Consider the following 23098-nt stretch of genomic DNA (forward strand, 5'->3'; position numbering starts at 1 on the left):
GACCTCGGCTAGTTGACCCGCCTCGCCTTCCGTTTTTGTTCTACCCCTTGTCCGCTTATTGTAACTTCTCAGTGACTGTCCTCTTCCCTGCTGTCTCTTTCTCTCTGCTTGCACTTAGTAGGTTATGGACTGTCGCCCAGTTGCGATCCGTCACTTAGGGCGGGTGATGCAATTAGGCAGGGGCAGGGAATTGGGTGGCAGCTCACGGGGTGCACCTCCGCTCTATCTTGATTCCCGTGACAACATGTGTCAGGACCCGGCTGTGGTGAGGAGGAGTAGAGGACGTGTGTCAGGACCCTGCTGTGGTGAGGAGGAGTAGAGGAGGTGTGTTAGGACCCTGCTGTGGTGAGGAGAAGTATAGGACGTGTCTCAGGACCCAGCTGTGGTGTGGAGGAGTGGAGGACATGTGTCAGGACCTCGCTGTGGTGAGCAGAAGTATAGGACGTGTGTCTGGACCAGGCTGTGTTGAGGAGGAGAACCGTGTAGCCTCAGATTAGCAGAGTTTAGAACTACTTCTTAATTTCCTGTGAGATAATGTGATGCCTCGTGCCTCTTCTGCAGATCTACAGGAACTCAACCTCCCAGTGGATATGACATTGAGAGAGAAGTGTAAGATGCTGTGGGCTCGTCTGAGGAAGGAGCACCGGAGCCTTGTCATTCAGGTACTGCTGTCCATTGATTCTCTGAGGTGTGGGGTCACTGTGAATTGGGGTGCAGACCTAAGGGGTGTGTGGACCATGGCACCCCCTTTTGACTTAGTAGCACGTGTAATAGACTGTGGTGGAGATGATGCTATGACTGTGAGCGGTAAGCACGTGGCTCCTCTGTGTAGATGCTCAGTCAGTGGTGGAGGGGGTGCCCTGTATAGTGTGTGGGGTCTCCCGTTCCCCCTCTGCTCCAGGCTGTCATTCTCTTAGGAGGGATTGTGATGTCTAAGGGTCCATTCACACGTCCACAAAATGGGTTCGCATCCGTTCCGCAATTTTGTGGAACAGTTGCGGACCAATTCATTTTCAACGAATGTGAGTGTGAATGTGCTGTCCGCATCCGCATTTGCAGATCCATACTTCGTTCCGCAAAAAAATAGAACATGTCCTAATCTTGTCCGGGATTGCAGACAAGAAAAGGCATTTTCTCTTTGAGTGCCGGTGTAGCGTTACATTACCCTACTTCGTGAGATTTCCCTACCTCCTGACTTCCCGTCGCACTGCTAATGACGTGAGGAGGCGTTCCTGAGTTTTGACGATCGGCGCATGCGCAAACCGACAGTTTATGGATATTTCTCAGCGGAGTTAGTCGCGCTTGCGCACTGGGCCGTAATATTGTCTGCAAAACACATGCGGATCTGCAAGACACATGCGGACATGTGAATGAACCCTTATCTGAAGAATTTTTGTGTTTTTTAATTAGAGAAAAACCTGCCCTTCTAGCCCCTAGAGCAGAAATCATAAAGCTGCCAAACTACTCATATAGAACGTACGGCACATTCCTGGTCACAATGTTTTACCGCTAAATTCTTCTCACTAACATGGGCAGGGCTGTGACAACCTCACAAATTATATACAGGCTGGTTGTCAGCAGCATATCAGCAAGGATCTCATGGACTTTGGATTTCAATCTATTGAACTTTGTGGATTGTGTCACAGAAGATGTTGTCACCGGCTGTGCCCTCTTACTGTGTGATGATGGTGGTTATTGTTCTCTTGCAGATGAGAAGAGCAGATCTGCAGCCCTCGGTGCTGGTGCATGGAGTGCAGTTACTGCGGCGGGTCACTGCTCCCCTGCCGCTGCTTTATGTCACCCACATCTCCGAGCAGAGGAGCCTGGTGTCTGTGGACTGCGCTGGGACTGTGCGGCTGCATTATGAAGATGGTCGGCTGCGTGGCACTAGGCAGCTTCCGTGGTTGGTCTCTGGTGTACTCTCAGCGTGTCAGGTCCAGCTGTACGTGGCCTGGAACCCGCAGGAGCTGCTGCTGTTGGACACTTCATTTGGCTTCCTGTCCAGAAGTCCTGTGCAGCAGGGCGTGTCCTTGTGCGTGTACCACCCCGGGAGGAACCTGCTCTTCTCAGCTGGATGTGGTGGGGTCATCGTGTGGAGCTTGGGCCACAGCAGACGGAGCCTCGTACTACAGCAGTCCCTGAGTCAGGGGATGACCGACGAGGACAGGGTGAGCGCTCTCACCGTGGACTCCACCTCTCCACATGTGCACACGTGTTATGCTGCGTGTGGGACCAGTGTGTGGGAGTATGACGTTAGTGATGGGACCCTGCGGAGCGTAAGGAGACACCTGCACTCCAGGTAAGGGGTGATCTTACTGCAGACTCACAGACAACAGGAGACATATGGGGAAGGGGGGGGGGCATCCCTCAGTGAGTGGACACTTCCCTGCAGTGAGTGGACACTTCCCTGCAGTGAGTGGACACTTCCCTGCAGTGAGTGGACACTTCCCTGCAGTGAGTGGACACTTCCCTGCAGTGAGTGGACACTTCCCTGCAGTGAGTGGACACTTCCCTGCAGTGAGTGGACACTTCCCTGCAGTGAGTGGACACTTCCCTGCAGTGAGTGGACACTTCCCTGCAGTGAGTGGACACTTCCCTGCAGTGAGTGGACACTTCCCTGCAGTGAGTGGACACTGCCCCGCAGTGAGTGGACACTACCCCGCAGTGAGTGGACACTACCCCGCAGTGAGTGGACACTACCCCGCAGTGAGTGGACACTGCCCCGCAGTGAGTGGACACTGCCCCGCAGTGAGTGGACACTGCCCCGCAGTGAGTGGACACTGCCCCGCAGTGAGTGGACACTGCCCCGCAGTGAGTGGACACTTTCCTGCAGTGAGTGGACACTTCCCTGCAGTGAGTGGACACTTCCCTGCAGTGAGTGGACACTTCCCTGCAGTGAGTGGACACTGCCCCGCAGTGAGTGGACACTGCCCCGCAGTGAGTGGACACTGCCCCGCAGTGAGTGGACACTTTCCTGCAGTGAGTGGACACTTCCCTGCAGTGAGTGGACACTTCCCTGCAGTGAGTGGACACTTCCCTGCAGTGAGTGGACACTTCCCTGCAGTGAGTGGACACTGCCCCGCAGTGAGTGGACACTGCCCCGCAGTGAGTGGACACTGCCCCGCAGTGAGTGGACACTGCCCCGCAGTGAGTGGACACTGCCCCGCAGTGAGTGGACACTGCCCCGCAGTGAGTACTTTCCTGCAGTGAGTGGACACTGTCCTGCAGTGAGTGGACACTTTCCTGCAGTGAGTGGACACTGTCCTGCAGTGAGTGGACACTTCCCTGCAGTGAGTGGACACTTCCCTGCAGTGAGTGGACACTTCCCCGCAGTGAGTGGACACTTCCCCGCAGTGAGTGGACACTTCCCCGCAGTGAGTGGACACTGCCCCGCAGTGAGTGGACACTGCCCCGCAGTGAGTGGACACTGCCCCGCAGTGAGTGGACACTGCCCCGCAGTGAGTGGACACTTTCCTGCAGTGAGTGGACACTTTCCTGCAGTGAGTGGACACTTTCCTGCAGTGAGTGGACACTTTCCTGCAGTGAGTGGACACTTTCCTGCAGTGAGTGGACACTTTCCTGCAGTGAGTGGACACTTTCCTACAGTGAGCGGGCACTTTCCTGCAGTGAGCGGGCACTTTCCTGCCGTGAGCGGGCACTTTCCTGCCGTGAGTGGGCACTTTCCTGCCGTGAGTGGACACTTTCCTGCCGTGAGTGGACACTTTCCTGCCGTGAGTGGACACTTTCCTGCCGTGAGTGGACACTTTCCTGCCGTGAGTGGGCACTTTGCTGCCGTGAGTGGGCACTTTGCTGCCGTGAGTGGGCACTTTGCTGCCGTGAGTGGGCACTTTGCTGCCGTGAGTGGACACTTTGCTGCCGTGAGTGGACACTTTGCTGCCGTGAGTGGACACTTTGCTGCCGTGAGTGGACACTTTGCTGCCGTGAGTGGACACTTTGCTGCCGTGAGTGGACACTTTGCTGCCGTGAGTGGACACTTTGCTGCCGTGAGTGGACACTTTCCTGCAGTGAACAGAGGTCATCTCTGTGGTTACATAAGGAGTGATGATGTTGCGTGCTGTCTCTGCAGGCCGATCAGCCATCTTCTGTTCTCCGAGCAGCTTCGCCTCCTAATATCAGGATCTCGAGATGGAAGCATCAAGGTCTGGGATGATGCAGCTCAGCTTATGGCCGTGTATGTGGGACACACAGGTAAGTCGTCAGGTCCTCGGTGACAGCCGTCAGGGAATTGGAGGATGAGGTGAGCCCAGCACAGGGCAAGTGTAGACACTGGATCTCCTGTAGGTCCCCTGGAGATGGAAGACATGTCCTGTAAGAAGAAGAAGTGGGCGACCCCTCGGTGTGGTGTCAGCAGGGCGTGCTACAGACCAGAAGATGAGCAGAGCCCAGCACAGGGCAGGTGTAGACACTGGATCTCCTGTAGGTCCCCTGGAGATGGAAGACATGTCCTGTAAGAAGAAAAAGTGGGCGACCCCTCGGTGTGGTGTCAGCAGGGCGTGCTACAGACCAGAAGATGAGCAGAGCCCAGCACAGGGCAGGTGTAGACACTGGATCTCCTGTAGGTCCCCTTGAGATGGGCGATGTGTCCTGTAAGAAGAAGAAGTGGGCGACCCCTCGGTGTGGTGTCAGCAGGGCGTGCTACAGACCAGAGGATGAGCAGACCCAGCTGTCACGAGGGTGTCAAGAACCACGCCTGACTCCGTTATACCCGGGGTCAGGAAGTCTCAGCGGTTGGCTGCGCGCTCTATGTAGATAGATAGGGCTGTTTCTTTATGGTCGCTTTCTGGGTTTGCTTTGCAACCCTTTTTGTCTCACTCAGGGATCCGTAGCTCCTTCTCCTCAGCTGTTCCTTGTCCAGCACTCCCAACCTCCTTATATTCCCCTCTCCCACTTCTCTGGTTGCCAGATATAGAGCTTCCTGCCTGGACTTCTATACTGACCCACTGGAGCTGTGTTGCTGCGTTCTCTGGTTGTTGGTCCAGAACGTTTCCCTCCAGATCCCTGTTGGACCTTTGGGGTCTGCTGTGGTCGCCCACCTGGGTTTATGTGTTTGTCTGTATTGTCTGTCCTCTCCTTGGTGTTTTCCTCTTAGTGTCAGTGGTGCGGACTAGCGATCCCACCGGCCCGTTCACTATCTAGGGCTCATTTTAGGGAAAGTCAGGGTTTAGTCACGTGATCGGCGTACGGGTGAGGAACCCGTCTAGGGACGTCAGGGCAGTCAGGTGCCAGCCGCAAGGTGAGTCAGGGGTCACCACCTTTCCCTCTCCCTTGGGCAGGGCTTTCCCTTTTCCCTCCCTGTGCGTGACGCCGGTCATTACACCAGCACAGGGCAGGTGTAGACACTGGATCTCCTGTAGGTCCCCTGGAGATGGAAGACGAGTCCTGTAAGAAGAAGTGGGCGACCCCTTGGTCTGGTGTCAGCAGGGCGTGCTCCAGACCAGAGCATGAGGTGAGCCCAGCACAGGGCAGGTGTAGACACTGGATCTCCTGTAGGTCCCCTGGAGATGGAAGACATGTCCTGTAAGAAGAAGTGGGCGACCCCTTGGTCTGGTGTCAGCAGGGCGTGCTCCAGACCAGAGCATGAGGTGAGCCCAGCACAGGGCAGGTGTAGACACTGGATCTCCTGTAGGTCCCCTGGAGATGGAAGACATGTCCTGTAAGAAGAAGTGGGCGACCCCTTGGTGTGGTGTCAGCAGGGCGTGCTCCAGACCAGAGGATGAGGTGAGCCCAGCACAGGGCAGGTGTAGACACTGGATCTCCTGTAGGTCCCCTGGAGATGAAAGACATGTCCTGTAAGAAGAAGAAGTGGGCGACCCCTCGGTGTGGTGTCAGCAGGGCGTGCTCCAGACCAGAGGATGAGGTGAGCCCAGCACAGGGCAGGTGTAGACACTGGATCTCCTGTAGGTCCCCTGGAGATGGAAGACATGTCCTGTAAGAAGAAGTGGGCAACCCCTTGGTGTGGTGTCAGCAGGGCGTGCTCCAGACCAGAGGATGAGGTGAGCCCAGCACAGGGAAGGTGTAGACACTGGATCTCCTGTAGGTCCCCTGGAGATGGAAGACATGTCCTGTAAGAAGAAGTGGGCGACCCCTTGGTGTGGTGTCAGCAGGGCGTGCTCCAGACCAGAGGATGAGGTGAGCCCAGCACAGGGCAGGTGTAGACACTGGATCTCCTGTAGGTCCCCTGGAGATGAAAGACATGTCCTGTAAGAAGAAGTGGGCGACCCCTTGGTGTGGTGTCAGCAGGGCGTGCTCCAGACCAGAGCATGAGGTGAGCCCAGCACAGGGCAGGTGTAGACACTGGATCTCCTGTAGGTCCCCTGGAGATGAAAGACATGTCCTGTAAGAAGAAGTGGGCGACCCCTCGGTGTGGTGTCAGCAGGGTGTGCTCCAGACCAGAAGAGTATGGCGGGATGATGGGTGGTAGAGTGGTGTCCGGAGGAGCGCTGGGAAGGGGCTGTGTTCCCAGATGACCCCATTCATCTGGGTGACACCGCTGTAAAGCTGACTGAATTGTATCCAGGTTAACCGTAGATGGCAGGATGTTGTCAGCAAGGCGATAGGGTATAAATGCTCAACTCCACCCAAAGCCTGGAAATTCAGCTGTGACTGCAGTGAACCCACCATCCACCTCTTCCCATTGCGCAGGAAGCTGAGACATGGGGGGCACTAATACCCTGAAGAGCTTCTCCAGCTGCGCCTGTGCCACCTGTGACTGTGTGAGCCCTAAACCAGGTAGTGCTGAAGATCAGCAGGTCTCAGGCATTCAGGGGCTGTGTCCGCTTCCCCTGGTAACAGCGCCCCTCCTCTCCATGACTGCGTCTGGTACTGCAGCCATATAACAGTGGACAGCAGATGGGGCACCGTCTTATGTCCTCATCCAGAAGCAGAACAGTCTGTGTTATCTGTAGATGGATTTCCTTCTTTACATCTGCGCCATGGCTCATTGTTCTCCTCTCCCTTATTGACCAGGTCCTGTCACCGGGCTGTCTCTCACCTCTTCAGGGACGGTCCTTGTCTCTGGGTCAGAGGATGCTTCTCTGCGGATATGGGACCTCACCACCCAGGAGCAGATGGAGGAGCAGCGAGTGTCGGAGTCTCTGTTGGGACTGGATGCTTTCTGCAGCAATGGGCACTATATTGTTTCCTATAGTAGCCATGAGCTGCATGTCTGGCAGGTCCATAACTTGTACCAACTGCACTGCCACCTGGGAACCTCTGTGACCAGCATTACTGTCAGTGAAGATCTCACGCCCTCCAGAGCCCTGTGTGTCTGCGCAGATGCTACTGTGCGGCTCATATCTTCATCCACGGGACAGGTGATAGCAGCCCTGGATGGAGGCGAGCGGCTGCTGGGGGCAGAATACTGCGCACTCCAAGGCACGGTCTATGTACTGCTCGGAGATGGACACCTATTGAAGGCCACTGCCCTGACCCATCCCATGCATGTGGCTAGTAGGGTGAAGGTCAGCAGTCCACACAGTCTCCCCTGCTGCTTTAGCCTGTTCTCCTGCGCAGTGGACAAGGAGGCAGCATTCACTGACAGCAAAGCAGGGAGCAAGCAGCAACCGCAAGAAGGTTCAGGAGAGAAAGAACAATTGTGGAACAGGAAAAAACTCAGGTAATTACATAATCACCTCCTAGAAGATATGGGAGTGTTTGAGATGAAAGCATGGGGGATTTGAGATGGTTGGATAACTGTGGTGAGGAGATGTGTGAGATAAAGTGATGATGATGGTAGAGGATGTTTGAGATGGTGAGATAGCGGGATAATTGTGGTGAGGAGATGTGTGAGATAAAGTGATGATGATGGTAGTGGATGTTTGAGATGATGAGATAACTGGATAACTGTGGTGAGGAGATGTGTGAGATGGTGAGATAACTGTGGTGAGGAGATGTGTGAGATAAAGTGATGATGATGGTAGGGGATGTTTGAGATGATGAGATAACTGGATAACTGTGGTGAGGAGATGTGTGAGATGGTGAGATAACTGTGGTGAGGAGATGTGTGAGATAAAGTGATGATGATGGTAGTGGATGTTTGAGATGGTGAGATAACTGGATAACTGTGGTGAGGAGATGTGTGAGATGGTGAGATAACTGTGGTGAGGAGATGTGTGAGATAAAGTGATGATGATGGTAGGGGATGTTTGAGATGATGAGATAACTGTGGTGAGGAGATGTGTGAGATAAAGTGATGATGATGGTAGAGGATGTTTGAGATGGTGAGATAACTGGATAACTGTGGTGAGGAGATGTGTGAGATAAAGTGATGATGATGGTAGTGGATGTTTGAGATGGTGAGATAACTGGATAACTGTGGTGAGGAGATGTGTGAGATGGTGAGATAACTGTGGTGAGGAGATGTGTGAGATAAAGTGATGATGGTGGTAGTGGATGTTTGAGATGGTGAGATGGTTGGATAACTGTGGTGAGGAGATGTGTGAGATAAAGTGATGATGATGGTAGTGGATGTTTGAGATGGTGAGATAACTGGATAACTGTGGTGAGGAGATGTGTGAGATAACTGTGGTGAGGAGATGTGTGAGATGGTGAGATAACTGTGGTGAGGAGATGTGTGAGATAAAGTGATGATGGTGGTAGTGGATGTTTGAGATGGTGAGATGGTTGGATAACTGTGGTGAGGAGATGTGTGAGATAAAGTGATGATGATGGTAGTGGATGTTTGAGATGGTGAGATAACTGGATAACTGTGGTGAGGAGATGTGTGAGATAAAGTGATGATGATGGTAGTGGATGTTTGAGATGGTGACATAGCAGGATAATTGTGGTGAGGAGATGTGTGAGATAAAGTGATGATGATGGTAGGGGATGTTTGAGATGGTGACATAGCGGGATAATTGTGGTGAGGAGATGATTGAGATGATGTCAAGAGCTCTCCTGGCATTGCTGTGCAGGGTCAGTATCGGATGGTTGCTATGCTGAGCAGACAAGCCTCAGCTGCTGGACCTGTCAGTATGGCTGCAAACCGAGCCAATCAGGGCTCAGTCTCTGTGCCCGATCATAGGGCGAGGCAGGGGGTTTAACCAGCTGTTCCCCATCTTCAGTGCCTGGTATTTTGTCTGTCTGGGCTTTGTACTGAGTGTTTGCTGTTGCTCTCTATGGTTTGACCTGTGGCTTGTTTGTGGATATTTCTCGGCTTCTGATTCTGCTCTCATCGTATCTCCTGACATAGACTCTGGCTTGTACCTAGTTTTCTATTTGTTTGCTGCAATCACTGTGTTTGTCTCCCCTGGTTCTGCCTGCTGACACTTCTTATCCATACCTGGTCACTTAGTGTCCTAGAATTGGTGAGATGATGGTATGAGGTGTTTGAGATGGTGAGATATAGGAGATGAGGGGTGACTGAGATGACAAGATGGTTTGAATAACGGAATGTATGTGATGAGGGTATGACTGAGATGACGGGATAGATAAGATGAAGCTATGTGTTAGATGATGCAGTGATTGAGATTATTTAGATGGTATCGTTGATATGATGGAATGTTTGTGATGGCTGGATGATTCAGATGATGGGATGGAGATAATAGGATACTTGAGATGACTGAGATGATGGGGTGGATGGGATGAAGGGATGATTAAAATGACAGGATGTATAGGATGAGCAGACGATTGAGATGATGGAATTGTCGGGATGTTTCAGATGACAGCATGGTTGTGAGGATGGGGTGATTGAGATGATGGGATGGCTGAGGAGATAGGATGACTGTGCTGAGTGGAGGATGGAGTTAATGGGGTGGATGGGATATTCCTTCCACGTGTTCTTTTATTGACTTTATGGATTTTTCTTTCCTGCTTATCCGATCCCATATAGTTAGTGATCGGCTTGCCTCCTGCTCTGTTTAATCTTCAGAATAGTGTGATGAGACTTTCCGATCCCACAAGTCTTCTTTCTCTATCTTCGGTCTTACAGATTCTTCTGTATAATTGGATACGATGATGGCAATCTCCGAGTGTATAACGGCTACTCAAACCTCCTGCAGTGTGAGATCGAGGCACATAATCCCGGCCAAGTCACCTGTCTGATGTCCATCCCGGGGAACCATACCATCGTATCGGCTGGTGAGCGCATCCTGCACATAAGACACCTCTGCAGGTCCTACATTACACACAGTGATCTCTCATATATTCTATAGATCATTATACACAGTGATCTCTCATATATTCTATAGATTCTTTATATACAGTGATCTCTCATATATTCTATAGATACATTATACACAGTGATCTCTCATATATTCTATAGATACATTATACACAGTGATCTCTCATATATTCTATAGATACATTATACACAGTGATCTCTCATATATTCTATAGATACATTATACACAGTGATCTCTCATATATTCTATAGATCCATTATACACAGTGATCTCTCATATATTCTATAGATACATTATACACAGTGATCTCTCATATATTCTATAGATACATTATACACAGAGTGATCTCTCATATATTCCATAGATCATTATACACAGTGATCTCTCATATGTTCTATAGATACATTATACACAGTGATCTCTCATATATTCTATAGATCCATTATACACAGTGATCTCTCATATATTCTATAGATACATTACACACAGTGATCTCTCATATATTCCATAGATCCATTATACACAGTGATCTCTCATATATTCTATAGATACATTACACACAGTGATCTCTCATATATTCTATAGATCCATATACACAGTGATCTCTCATATATTCCATAGATCATTATACACAGTGATCTCTCATATATTCCATAGATCATTATACACAGTGATCTCTCATATATTCTATAGATCCATTATACACAGTGATCTCTCATATATTCTATAGATACATTACACACAGTGATCTCTCATATATTCTATAGATCCATTATACACAGTGATCTCTCATATATTCTATAGATCATTATACACAGTGATCTCTCATATATTCTATAGATTCTTTATATACAGTGATCTCTCATATATTCTATAGATACATTATACACAGTGATCTCTCATATATTCTATAGATACATTATACACAGTGATCTCTCATATATTCCATAGATCATTATACACAGTGATCTCTCATATATTCTATAGATCATTATACACAGTGATCTCTCATATATTCTATAGATCCATTACACACAGTGATCTCTCATATATTCTATAGATACATTACACACAGTGATCTCTCATATATTCTATAGATACATTATACACAGCGATCTCTCATATATTCTATAGATACATTATACACAGTGATCTCTCATATATTCTATAGATACATTATACACAGTGATCTCTCATATATTCTATAGATCCATTATACACAGTGATCTCTCATATATTCTATAGATACATTACACACAGTGATCTCTCATATATTCTATAGATCCATTATACACAGTGATCTCTCATATATTCTATAGATCATTATACACAGTGATCTCTCATATATTCGATAGATTCTTTATATACAGTGATCTCTCATATATTCTATAGATACATTATACACAGTGATCTCTCATATATGCTATAGATACATTATACACAGTGATCTCTCATATATGCCATAGATCATTATACACAGTGATCTCTCATATGTTCTATAGAGACATTATACACAGTGATCTCTCATATATTCTATAGATCCATTATACACAGTGATCTCTCATATAGTCTATAGATACATTACACACAGTGATCTCTCATATATTCCATAGATCCATTATACACAGTGATCTCTCATATATTCTATAGATACATTATACACAGTGATCTCTCATATATTCTATAGATACATTACTACACAGTGATCTCTCATATATTCTATAGATACATTATACACAGTGATCTCTCATATATTCTATAGATAAATTATACACAGTGATCTCATCATATATTCCATAGATCATTATACACAGTGATCTCTCATATAGTTCTATAGATACATTATACACAGTGATCTCTCATATATTCTATAGATCCATTATACACAGTGATCTCTCATATATTCTATAGATACATTACACACAGTGATCTCTCATATATTCTATAGATCCATTATACACAGTGATCTCTCATATATTCTATAGATACATTATACACAGTGATCTCTCATATATTCTATAGATACATATACACAGTGATCTCTCATATATTCTATAGATACATTAACACAGTGATCTCTCATATATTCTATAGATACATTATACACAGTGATCTCTCATATATTCTATAGATCCATTATACACAGTGGATCTCTCATATATCTATAGATCCATTACAACAGTGATCTCTCATATATTCTAGATACATATACACAGTGATCTCTCATATATTCTATAGATACATTATACACAGTGATCTCTCATATATTCTATAGATCCATTATACACAGTGATCTCTCATATATTCTATAGATCCATTATACACAGTGATCTCTCATATATTCTATAGATACATTATACACAGTGATCTCTCTCATATATTCTCTAGATCCATTATACACAGTGATCTCTAATATATTCTATAGATACATTATCACACAGTGATCTCTCATATATTCCTATAGATACATTATACACAGTGATCTCTCATATATTCTATAGATACATTATACACAGTGATCTCTCATATATTCTATAGATACATTACTACACAGTGATCTCTCATATATTCTATAGATCCATTATACACCAGTGATCTATCATATATTTCTATAGATCCATTATACACAGTGATCTCTCATATATTCTATAGATCCATTATACACAGTGATCTCTCATATATTCTTATAGACTCCATTACACACCAGTGATCCTCTCATCTATTCTATAGATACATTCTACACAGTGATCTCTCAATATATTCTATAGATACATTATACACAGTGATCTCTCATATATTCTATAGATCCATTATACACAGTGATCTCTCATATATTCTATAGATCCATTATACACAGTGATCTCTCATATATCATAGATCCATTATACCCCCCCCCCCCCCCCAGTGAATCTCTCATATATTCTATAGATTACATTACTACACAGTGATCTCTCATGATATTACTATAGATACCATTACACACAGTGATCCTCTCACTATATTTCTATTAGATACATTACTACACAGTGATCTCTCATATATTCCATAGATCATTATACCCAGTGATCTCTCATAACTTCTATAGATCCATTATACCACAGTGATCTCTCATATATTCTATAGCTACATTACACACAGTGATCTCTTCTATATTCTATTCGATCCATTACTACACAGTGATCTATCCTATATTCTATAGATTCCATTACTACACAGTGATCTTCATATATTCTATAGTACATTACACACGTGATCTCCTCAGAAGTATTCTATAGATCCATTATACACAGTGGATCTTCTCATATATTCTATAGATACATTACACAAAGTGATCTCTCATATTTCTATAGGATCTATTATACACAGTGATCTCTCAGATATTCTATAGATCCATTATACACAGTGATCTCTCATATATTCCTATAGTCATACATTATACACAGATGATCTCTCATATATTCTATAGATAACATTATACACAGTGATCTTCATCATATATTCTATAGATCATTAGACACAGTGATCTCTGCATAATTCCATAGATCATTTATACACAGTGATCTCTCCTATATTTCTATAGATCCATTATACACAGTGATCTCTCATATATTCTATAGATACATTACACACAGTGATTCTCTCACTATATCTATAGATCCCTTTATCACAGTGATCTATCATAGATTCTATAGATCCATTATACACAGTGATCTCTCATATATTCTATAGATACATGTACACACAGTGACCTCATATATCCTATAGATACATACACAGTGATCTCTCATATATTCTATAGATACATTATACACAGTGATCTCTCATATATTCTATAGATACATTATACACAGTGATCTCTCATATATTCTATAGATCCATTATACACAGTTGATCTCTCATATATTCTATAGATCCATTATACACAGTGATCTCTCATATATTCTATAGATCCATTATACACAGTGATCTCTCATATATTCTATAGATACATGTACACACAGTGATCTCTCATATATTCCATAGATACATTATACACAGTGATCTCTCATATATTCTATAGATACATTACACACAGTGATCTCTCATATATTCCATAGATCATTATACACAGTGATCTCTCATATATTCTATAGATACATTATACTACAGTGATCTCCATATATTCTATAGATACATTATACACACAGTGATCTCTCATATATTCCTATAGATACATTATACACAGGATCTCTCATATATTCTATAGATACATTATACACAGTGATCTCTCATATATTCTATATATACAGTGATCTCTCATATATTCTATAGATCCATTCTACACAGTGATCTCTCATATATTCTATAGATCCATTATACACAGTGATCTCTCATATATTCTATAGATACATTATACACAGTGATCTCTCATATATTCCATAGATACATTATACACAGTGATCTCTCATATATTCCATAGATCATTATACACAGTGATCTCTCCTATATTCTATAGATACATTACACACAGTGATCTCTCATATATTCCATAGATCATTATACACAGTGATCTCTCATATATTCTATAGATACATTATACACAGTGATCTCTCATATATTCTATAGATACATTATACACAGTGATCTCTCATATATTCCATAGATCATTATACACAGTGATCTCTCATATATTCTATAGATCCATTATACACAGTGATCTCTCATATATTCTATAGATCATTATACACAGTGATCTCTCATATATTCTATAGATACATTATACACGTGATCTCTCCTATATTTCATAGATAACATTATACACAGTGATCTCTCATATGTTCTATAGATACATTATACACAGTGATCTCTCATATATTCTATAGATCCATTATACACAGTGATCTCTCATATATTCCATAGATCATTATACACAGTGATCTCTCATATATTCCATAGATCATTATACACAGTGATCTCTCATATATTCTATAGATCCATTATACACAGTGATCTCTCATATATTCTATAGATACATTATACACAGTGATCTCTCATATGTTCTATAGATACATTATACACAGTGATCTCTCATATATTCTATAGATCCATTATACACAGTGATCTCTCATATATTCTATAGATACATTACACACAGTGATCTCTCATATATTCTATAGATACATTATACACAGTGATCTCTCATATATTCTATAGATACATTATACACAGTGATCTCTCATATATTCCATAGATACATTATACACAGTGATCTCTCATATATTCTATAGATCCATTATACACAGTGATCTCTCATATATTCTATAGATCATTATACACAGTGATCTCTCATATATTCTATAGATACATTATATACAGTGATCTCATATATTCTATAGATACATTATACACACAGTGATCTCTCATATATTCTATAGATCCATTATACACAGTGATCTCTCATATATTCTATAGATACATTATACACAGTGATCTCTCATATATTCTATAGATCATTATACACAGTGATCTCTCATATATTCCATAGATCATTATACACAGTGATCTCTCATATATTCTATAGATCCATTATACACAGTGATCTCTCATATATTCTATAGATCCATTATACACAGTGATCTCTCATATATTCTATAGATCCATTATACACAGTGATCTCTCATATATTCTATAGATCCATTACACACAGTGATCTCTCAGATATTCTATAGATCCATTATACACAGTGATCGCTCATATTTTTCCACCTTCCACTTACAACTCTGCATCCTCTTCCAGTACCATGACTGTTCTAGTACTGGAAGAGGACGCAGAGTTGTAAGTGGAAGGTGGAAAAATATGAGCGATCACTGTGTATAATGGATCTATAGAATATCTGAGAGATCACTGTGTGTAATGGATCTATAGAATATGAGAGATCACTGTGTATAATGGATCTATAGAATATATGAGAGATCACTGTGTATAATGTATCTATACAATATATGAGAGATCACTGTGTATAATGGATCTATAGAATATCTGAGAGATCACTGTGTGTAATGGATCTATAGAATATGAGAGATCACTGTGTATAATGGATCTATACAATATATGAGAGATCACTGTGTATAATGGATCTATACAATATATGAGAGATCACTGTGTGTAATGTATCTATAGAATATATGAGCGATCACTGTGTGTAATGGATCTATAGAATATACGAGAGATCACTGTGTATAATGTATCTATAGCATATATGAGAGATCACTGTGTATAATGGATCTATAGAATATACGAGAGATCACTGTGTATAATGTATCTATAGAATATATGAGAGATCACTGTGTATAATGTATCTATAGAATATATGAGAGATCACTGTGTGTAATGTATCTATAGAATATATGAGCGATCACTGTGTGTAATGGATCTATAGAATATACGAGAGATCACTGTGTATAATGTATCTATAGCATATATGAGAGATCACTGTGTATAATGGATCTATAGAATATATGAGCGATCACTCTGTATAATGGATCTATAGAATATATGAGAGATCACTCTGTATATAAAGAATCTATAGAATATATGGGAGATCACTGTGTATAATGTATCTATAGAATATATGAGAGATCACTGTGTGTAATGGATCTATAGAATATACGAGAGATCACTGTGTATAATGGATCTATAGAATATATGAGAGATCACTGTATAATGTATCTATAGAATATATGAGAGATCACTGTGTATGATGGTTCTATAGAATATATGAGAGATCACTGTGTATAATGGATCTATAGAATATAGGAGAGATCACTGTGTATAATGTATCTATAGAATATAGGAGAGATCACTGTGTATAATGTATCTATAGAATATATGAGAGATCACTGTGTATAATGGATCTATAGAATATAGGAGAGATCACTGTGTGTAATGGATCTATAGAATATATGAGAGATCACTGTGTATAATGGATCTATAGAATATATGAGAGATCACTGTGTATAATGGATCTATAGAATATAGGAGAGATCACTGTGTATAATGGATCTATAGAATATACGAGAGATCACTGTGTATAATGGATCTATAGAATATATGAGAGATCACTGTGTATAATGGATCTATAGGATATATATTAGAGATCACTGTGTATAATGGATCTATAGGATATATATTAGAGATCACTGTGTATAATGGATCTATAGAATATATGAGAGATCACTGTGTATAATGGATCTACAGAATATATGGGAGATCACTGTGTATAATGGATCTATAGAATATATGAGAGATCACTGTGTATAATGGATCTATAGAATATATGAGATCACTGTGTATAATGGATCTATAGAATATATGAGAGATCACTGTGTATAATGTATCTATAGAATATCTGAGAGATCACTGTGTATAATGGATCTATAGAATATATGAGAGATCACTGTGTGTAATGTATCTATAGAATATATGAGAGATCACTGTGTATAATGATCTATAGAATATATGAGAGATCACTGTGTATAATGTGTATAGAATATATGAGAGATCACTGTGTATAATGTATCTATAGAATATCTGAGAGATCACTGTGTATAATGGATCTATAGAATATAGGAGAGATCACTGTGTATAATGGATCTATAGAATATATGAGAGATCACTGTGTATAATGGATCTATAGAATATATAAGAGATCACTGTGTATAATATATCTATAGATTATATGAGAGATCACTGTGTATAATGGATCTATAGAATATATGAGAGATCACTGTGTATAATGGATCTATAGAATATATGAGAGATCACTGTGTATAATGGATCTATAGAATATATGAGAGATCACTGTGTATAATATATCTATAGAATATATGAGAGATCACTGTGTATAATATATCTATAGATTATATGAGAGATCACTGTGTATAATAGATCTATAGAATATATGAGAGATCACTGTGTATAATGGATCTATAGAATATATGAGAGATCACTGTGTATAATGGATCTATAGAATATATGAGAGATCACTGTGTATAATGTATCTATAGAATATATGAGATCACTGTGTATAATGGATCTATAGAATATATGAGAGATCACTGTGTATAATGGATCTATAGAATATATGGGAGATCACTGTGTATAATGGATCTATAGAATATATGAGAGATCACTGTGTATAATGTATCTATAGAATATATGAGAGATCACTGTGTATAATGGATCTATAGAATATATGAGAGATCACTGTGTATAATGAATCTATAGAATATATGAGAGATCACTGTGTATAATGGATCTATAGAATATAGGAGAGATCACTGTGTATAATGTATCTATAGAATATATGGGAGATCACTGTGTATAATGGATCTATAGAATATATGAGAGATCACTGTGTATAATGGATCTATAGAATATATGAGATCACTGTGTATAATGGATCTATAGAATATATGAGAGATCACTGTGTATAATGGATCTATAGAATATATGAGAGATCACTGTGTATAATGGATCTATAGAATATATGAGAGATCACTGTGTATAATGGATCTATAGAATATATGAGAGATCACTGTGTATAATGGATCTATAGAATATATGAGATCACTGTGTATAATGGATCTATAGAATATATGATAGATCACTGTGTATAATGGATCTATAGAATATATGAGAGATCACTGTGTATAATGGATCTATAGAATATATGGGAGATCACTGTGTATAATGGATCTATAGAATATATGGGAGATCACTGTGTATAATGGATCTATAGAATATATGAGAGATCACTGTGTATAATGGATCTATAGAATATATGAGATCACTGTGTATAATGGATCTATAGAATATATGAGAGATCACTGTGTATAATGGATCTATAGAATATATGAGAGATCACTGTGTATAATGGATCTATAGAATATATGAGAGATCACTGTGTATAATGGATCTATAGAATATATGAGAGATCACTGTGTATAATGGATCTAGAGAATATATGAGAGATCACGGTGTATAATGGATCTATAGAATATATGAGAGATCACTGTGTATAATGGATCTATAGAATATATGAGAGATCACTCTTTATACAATGAATCTATAGGCTATATATGTCACGGACCTTCCCGTGGCAGTTACCAAGAGATCGGAGAGACTGGCAACTTGTGGGTTAAATTGACAAGTTCCCTGTGGATCTTATTGTGTCTGTGTTTTGGTGACTGCCACACCCGTTGCTTCAGGTGTTGCTTGTTGGTAATTTACCTTCCCCATATGTAGCCGCTTCTCACTCTTGGAGGTGCGGCTTATAGATTGTCTTCCTGCCGTCTTACTAGCTGGCCGGTTGTGCTCTGTGCTGCTTCTGGAGTCGCCAGTTTTCTACTTTCAGATAAGTCTTGTCTTTTCTTTGTTTTGTGTTTGTTATATTCCCTGTTATTTGTATCTGGGCCTGAGACAGAGACTTCCATTCATCCATCTGGGGAGGAATGGGTTGTCTCTGGTCCTAACCTCATTCCAGGGCCTTATAGGGAAATCAGGGCCTAGGTCTCCTGCATATGAATATTCCTACCTTCAAGATCGATTCATACTGATAGGTAGTCAGGGCCCGGATTAGGGTTGTTTAGGAGGTGACCTGTTCCTTCCCTAGTTTCCAGGCCCAGTTACTGTTTCCCTTCCCTCCTGTGTGTGGCTCCATTCCCTAGTTCGCAACGTGTTTTGTGGATCCACAAAACAAGGACAGCGGCCATATGAGTTCCGCATTTTGCAGACCGCACATTGCCGGCACTATAAAATATGCCTATTCTTGTCCCCAATTGCGGACAAGAATAGGACATGTTCCTTTTTTTTTCGGGAACGGAGATGCGGACCCGGAAGTGCGGGTCCGCAATTCCGTGTCCAGGCAGCACATCGTGCTGCCCCATAGGAATGAATGGGTCTGCAATTCCGTTCCACAAATTGCAGAACGAAATTACGGACGTGTGAATGGACCCTTAGTGTGGAGTCTTTCCCCCACACTGATCGTGACATTATAAAACGCCGGAAAACCGTCATTTTGTTGTCTGTATCAGTTCAGCCATGGATGTTATGGCTGCACTGACCGGACAGCTCCAGGGGCTGTTTCTGGAGGTGGATGACCTCCGCTCGACCGTCTCACAGATGCAGAGCCCACTGTTGGTCCATCCTAGTCGTGGTTACCTGACCTGTCCTGAGCTTAAAGTTGCTCTCCCGCATAGATTCTCGGGGGGAAGTGATCATTTTATTCGGTTCAGGGAAGTGTGCAAATGGTGCTTTAAGCTCTCAGGACGTTCTATTACATAACGTACCATATTCCTTTGACTCTTTGGGTGAAGAGACTCCTGAGCTCATACCTGAGGATGAACCCATGCAATTAGGGGGAGCGACTCCTGGATCTGCTTGCAAAAGTAGGAGTCGCAAGCAGGGAGTATTTTTATTTATTTTTTTCATTTATTTTTTTCTGCGGTCAATATATGTGTCCAAGCATTCAGCGGCAAAAAGAGAAACAAAAAGGGGCGTCTAAATCCCATCTGACTATCGGAGGTGTGAGTGGGGAGTCAGAGACTGTGCATTTGTTCTTTCTGGTAGTACACGATTTCTCCTGACTGCCGAGGTGGCGCTAGAGTCAAAAACTGTGGGAATTGAAGTATTTATCTACAGCGGGGCCGGGGTGAACCTGATTGATGCTCAGTTTGTCCTGTTTGTCCTGTATTTGCCATTGATTCTGCCGCTCTTACTCAGAGGTGCTTGTCGCAAGTTTTGCATGATATCAGATTAAGAGCGGGTGACATTCATCAAGGAGTTATCTCGTGTTTTGTCTTGGAAGGTCTCCCTGCACCTATGGTTCTGGGTTTACCATGGCTTACCAAGCATAATCCAACTATCGATTGGCAAGCTAGGCAGATTCTGGATTGGGGGACTATTGCATTGATAATTGTCTCAATACATCCTTTTCTGTGGTTACTACTAAGGCTGCACCCTCTTTTATATCCGAGGTTGCTGATGTGTTTTCTGAGAGTGGATGTCAGGATTTACCTCCCCATCAGGAATATCATTGCCCTGTCAATCTTATTCCCGGGGCTAAATTGCCTAAATCTAGGTTGTATAATCTTTCTGGACCTGAACAGCAGGCCATGAGAGAAGATATTGCCGAGACTTTGAAGAAAGGGCACAAGACTTTCCAAGTCTGCAGTGGCTGCAGGGTTCTTTTTTGTAAAAAAAAAAAAGGTCTTCGGCCATGTCTGGATTTTCGTGAACTCAATCAGATTACTGTCCTTGATCCTTACCCTTCCTTTGATTCCCGATTTGTTTAACCAGATTATTGGTGCCAAGGTGTTCTCCAAGTTGGACTTAAGCGGGGGCATATAATCTGGTTAGGGTCAAGGAAGGGGATGAAAGGAGGACCGCTTTTAATACTCCTGAGGGGCACTTTGAGAACCTGGTCATGCCTTTCGTGTTGACCATTGCCCCGACGGTCTTCCAACATTTTGTGGATGACATCTTTCATCACCTGTTTGATAAAGGCTGTGAAGCGGCCGAAACGTCACAACTTCTGCACGTTTGTTCACTTGGCTGTGCCCATTAAAGGGACTTTTCAACCGGACATGCTGCCTCCATTGCTTTTCTTGATCTTTCATCACCTGGTGGGTAGGTTTGTGATTGTGTATTTGGATGACATTCTTATTTGTTCTCCAGACATGGAGACACATCAGGATCACGTGAGACAGGTGTTCACAAAAACAGAGAAGAGTGTTTTTGCTGTACACGAGGTGCAGTTCTTGGGCTATCTGCTGTCATCTTCGGGTTTTTGAATGGATCCTGAGGAAGTCTGTGCTGTATTGGACTGGGATCGACCCGACAATCTGAAGGCGCTTATGTGGTTTTTGGGGTTCACCAACTATTACCAAAAATGTATTAAGAATTATTCGACAAAAGTAAAACCCTTAACGGTCATGACTACGAAAGGGCCGGATGTCTGTGTGGTCTGATTCGTCATTGCAAGCCTTTTCTGCGATTAAGGAGTGCTTCTCTACTGCTCCCATATTGGTGCAGCCAGTGTCACAACCGTTTATTTTGGAAGTGGACGCCTCCGAGGTGGGGGTAGGAGCAGTTTTGTCACAGGGCCCATCGCCTGGCAAATGGCGACCATGTGCATTTTTCTTGAAAAAACTATCCCCGCTGAGAAAAATGATGATGTTGGTAACAGAGAGTTGCTGGCCATTAAATTGGCATCATTGGTTGGAAGGGAGGATTATTCCCATTACGGTAATTACTGATTATCTGGAGTCGGCGAAACGACTGAACCCAAGACAAGCCAGATCGGCCCAGTTTATCACCAGATTAAATTTCACTGTCACCTATCGTCCTGGGATTAAGAATGTCAAGGCGGACGCCTTGTCGCGTAGTTTCCCTGGAGGTGGTGATTTTGAAAACCCGAGTCCCATACTGTAAATGGGTCAGTGGCTACACCGGGTTTGGAAAACTATGGTACAGTGCTCACACCGCGACTCGCCCTAATGTCACAAGGCAAAATTAGCACTAATAAATTATGGATGAGGGGGCACTCTAATACCCCTGGCTGTATATAATGCTATAGTGCGACCATATTTCTTTCTTTAGATACTTTTGGGTTTGAAGGGCTCTCCAATGTTGAAATATATGTGACAATACAGATATAACTTAATACAGTATAAATGTATTCGTTGGGATACTAAAAAGATGTTATACGCATATTATCAAAGGTAGACTTGCTGTTATTATAAAAAAATATTTTAAACTGAACAAAATGGGAAACATTTTTTAAAAAGAAAAGAAAAAAGTGAAAAGGTAAAATGATGATAAATAGTTATTTTATAGAACAAGTCTTTTCAAAAAGAATCCACTTCATAAAAGTTTTCCTTCGGCTGATTTGGTAGAGTAATAGTCTTTGTACATAT

At 42.5% G+C, this 23098-nt stretch overlaps 1 protein-coding gene across 1 annotated transcript in view; it reads left to right on the forward strand.

Annotated features, from left to right (window-relative positions):
* Window positions 1-23098, forward strand: part of WDR97 (WD repeat domain 97) — a gene marked incomplete at its 3' end in the record, with an annotated part of 117746 nt that overhangs the window by 53132 nt on the left and 41516 nt on the right. Inside the window, exons 4-8 of the mRNA XM_044272980.1 lie at window positions 562-662; window positions 1710-2299; window positions 4088-4209; window positions 6988-7636; window positions 9950-10098. Coding sequence (XP_044128915.1) covers window positions 562-662; window positions 1710-2299; window positions 4088-4209; window positions 6988-7636; window positions 9950-10098 — 1611 coding nt within the window. The remainder of the gene's footprint in view (window positions 1-561; window positions 663-1709; window positions 2300-4087; window positions 4210-6987; window positions 7637-9949; window positions 10099-23098) is intronic.

This window comes from Bufo gargarizans, unplaced genomic scaffold, assembly GCF_014858855.1.
Source record: "Bufo gargarizans isolate SCDJY-AF-19 unplaced genomic scaffold, ASM1485885v1 fragScaff_scaffold_318_pilon, whole genome shotgun sequence".
Taxonomy (NCBI): Eukaryota; Metazoa; Chordata; class Amphibia; order Anura; family Bufonidae; genus Bufo; species Bufo gargarizans.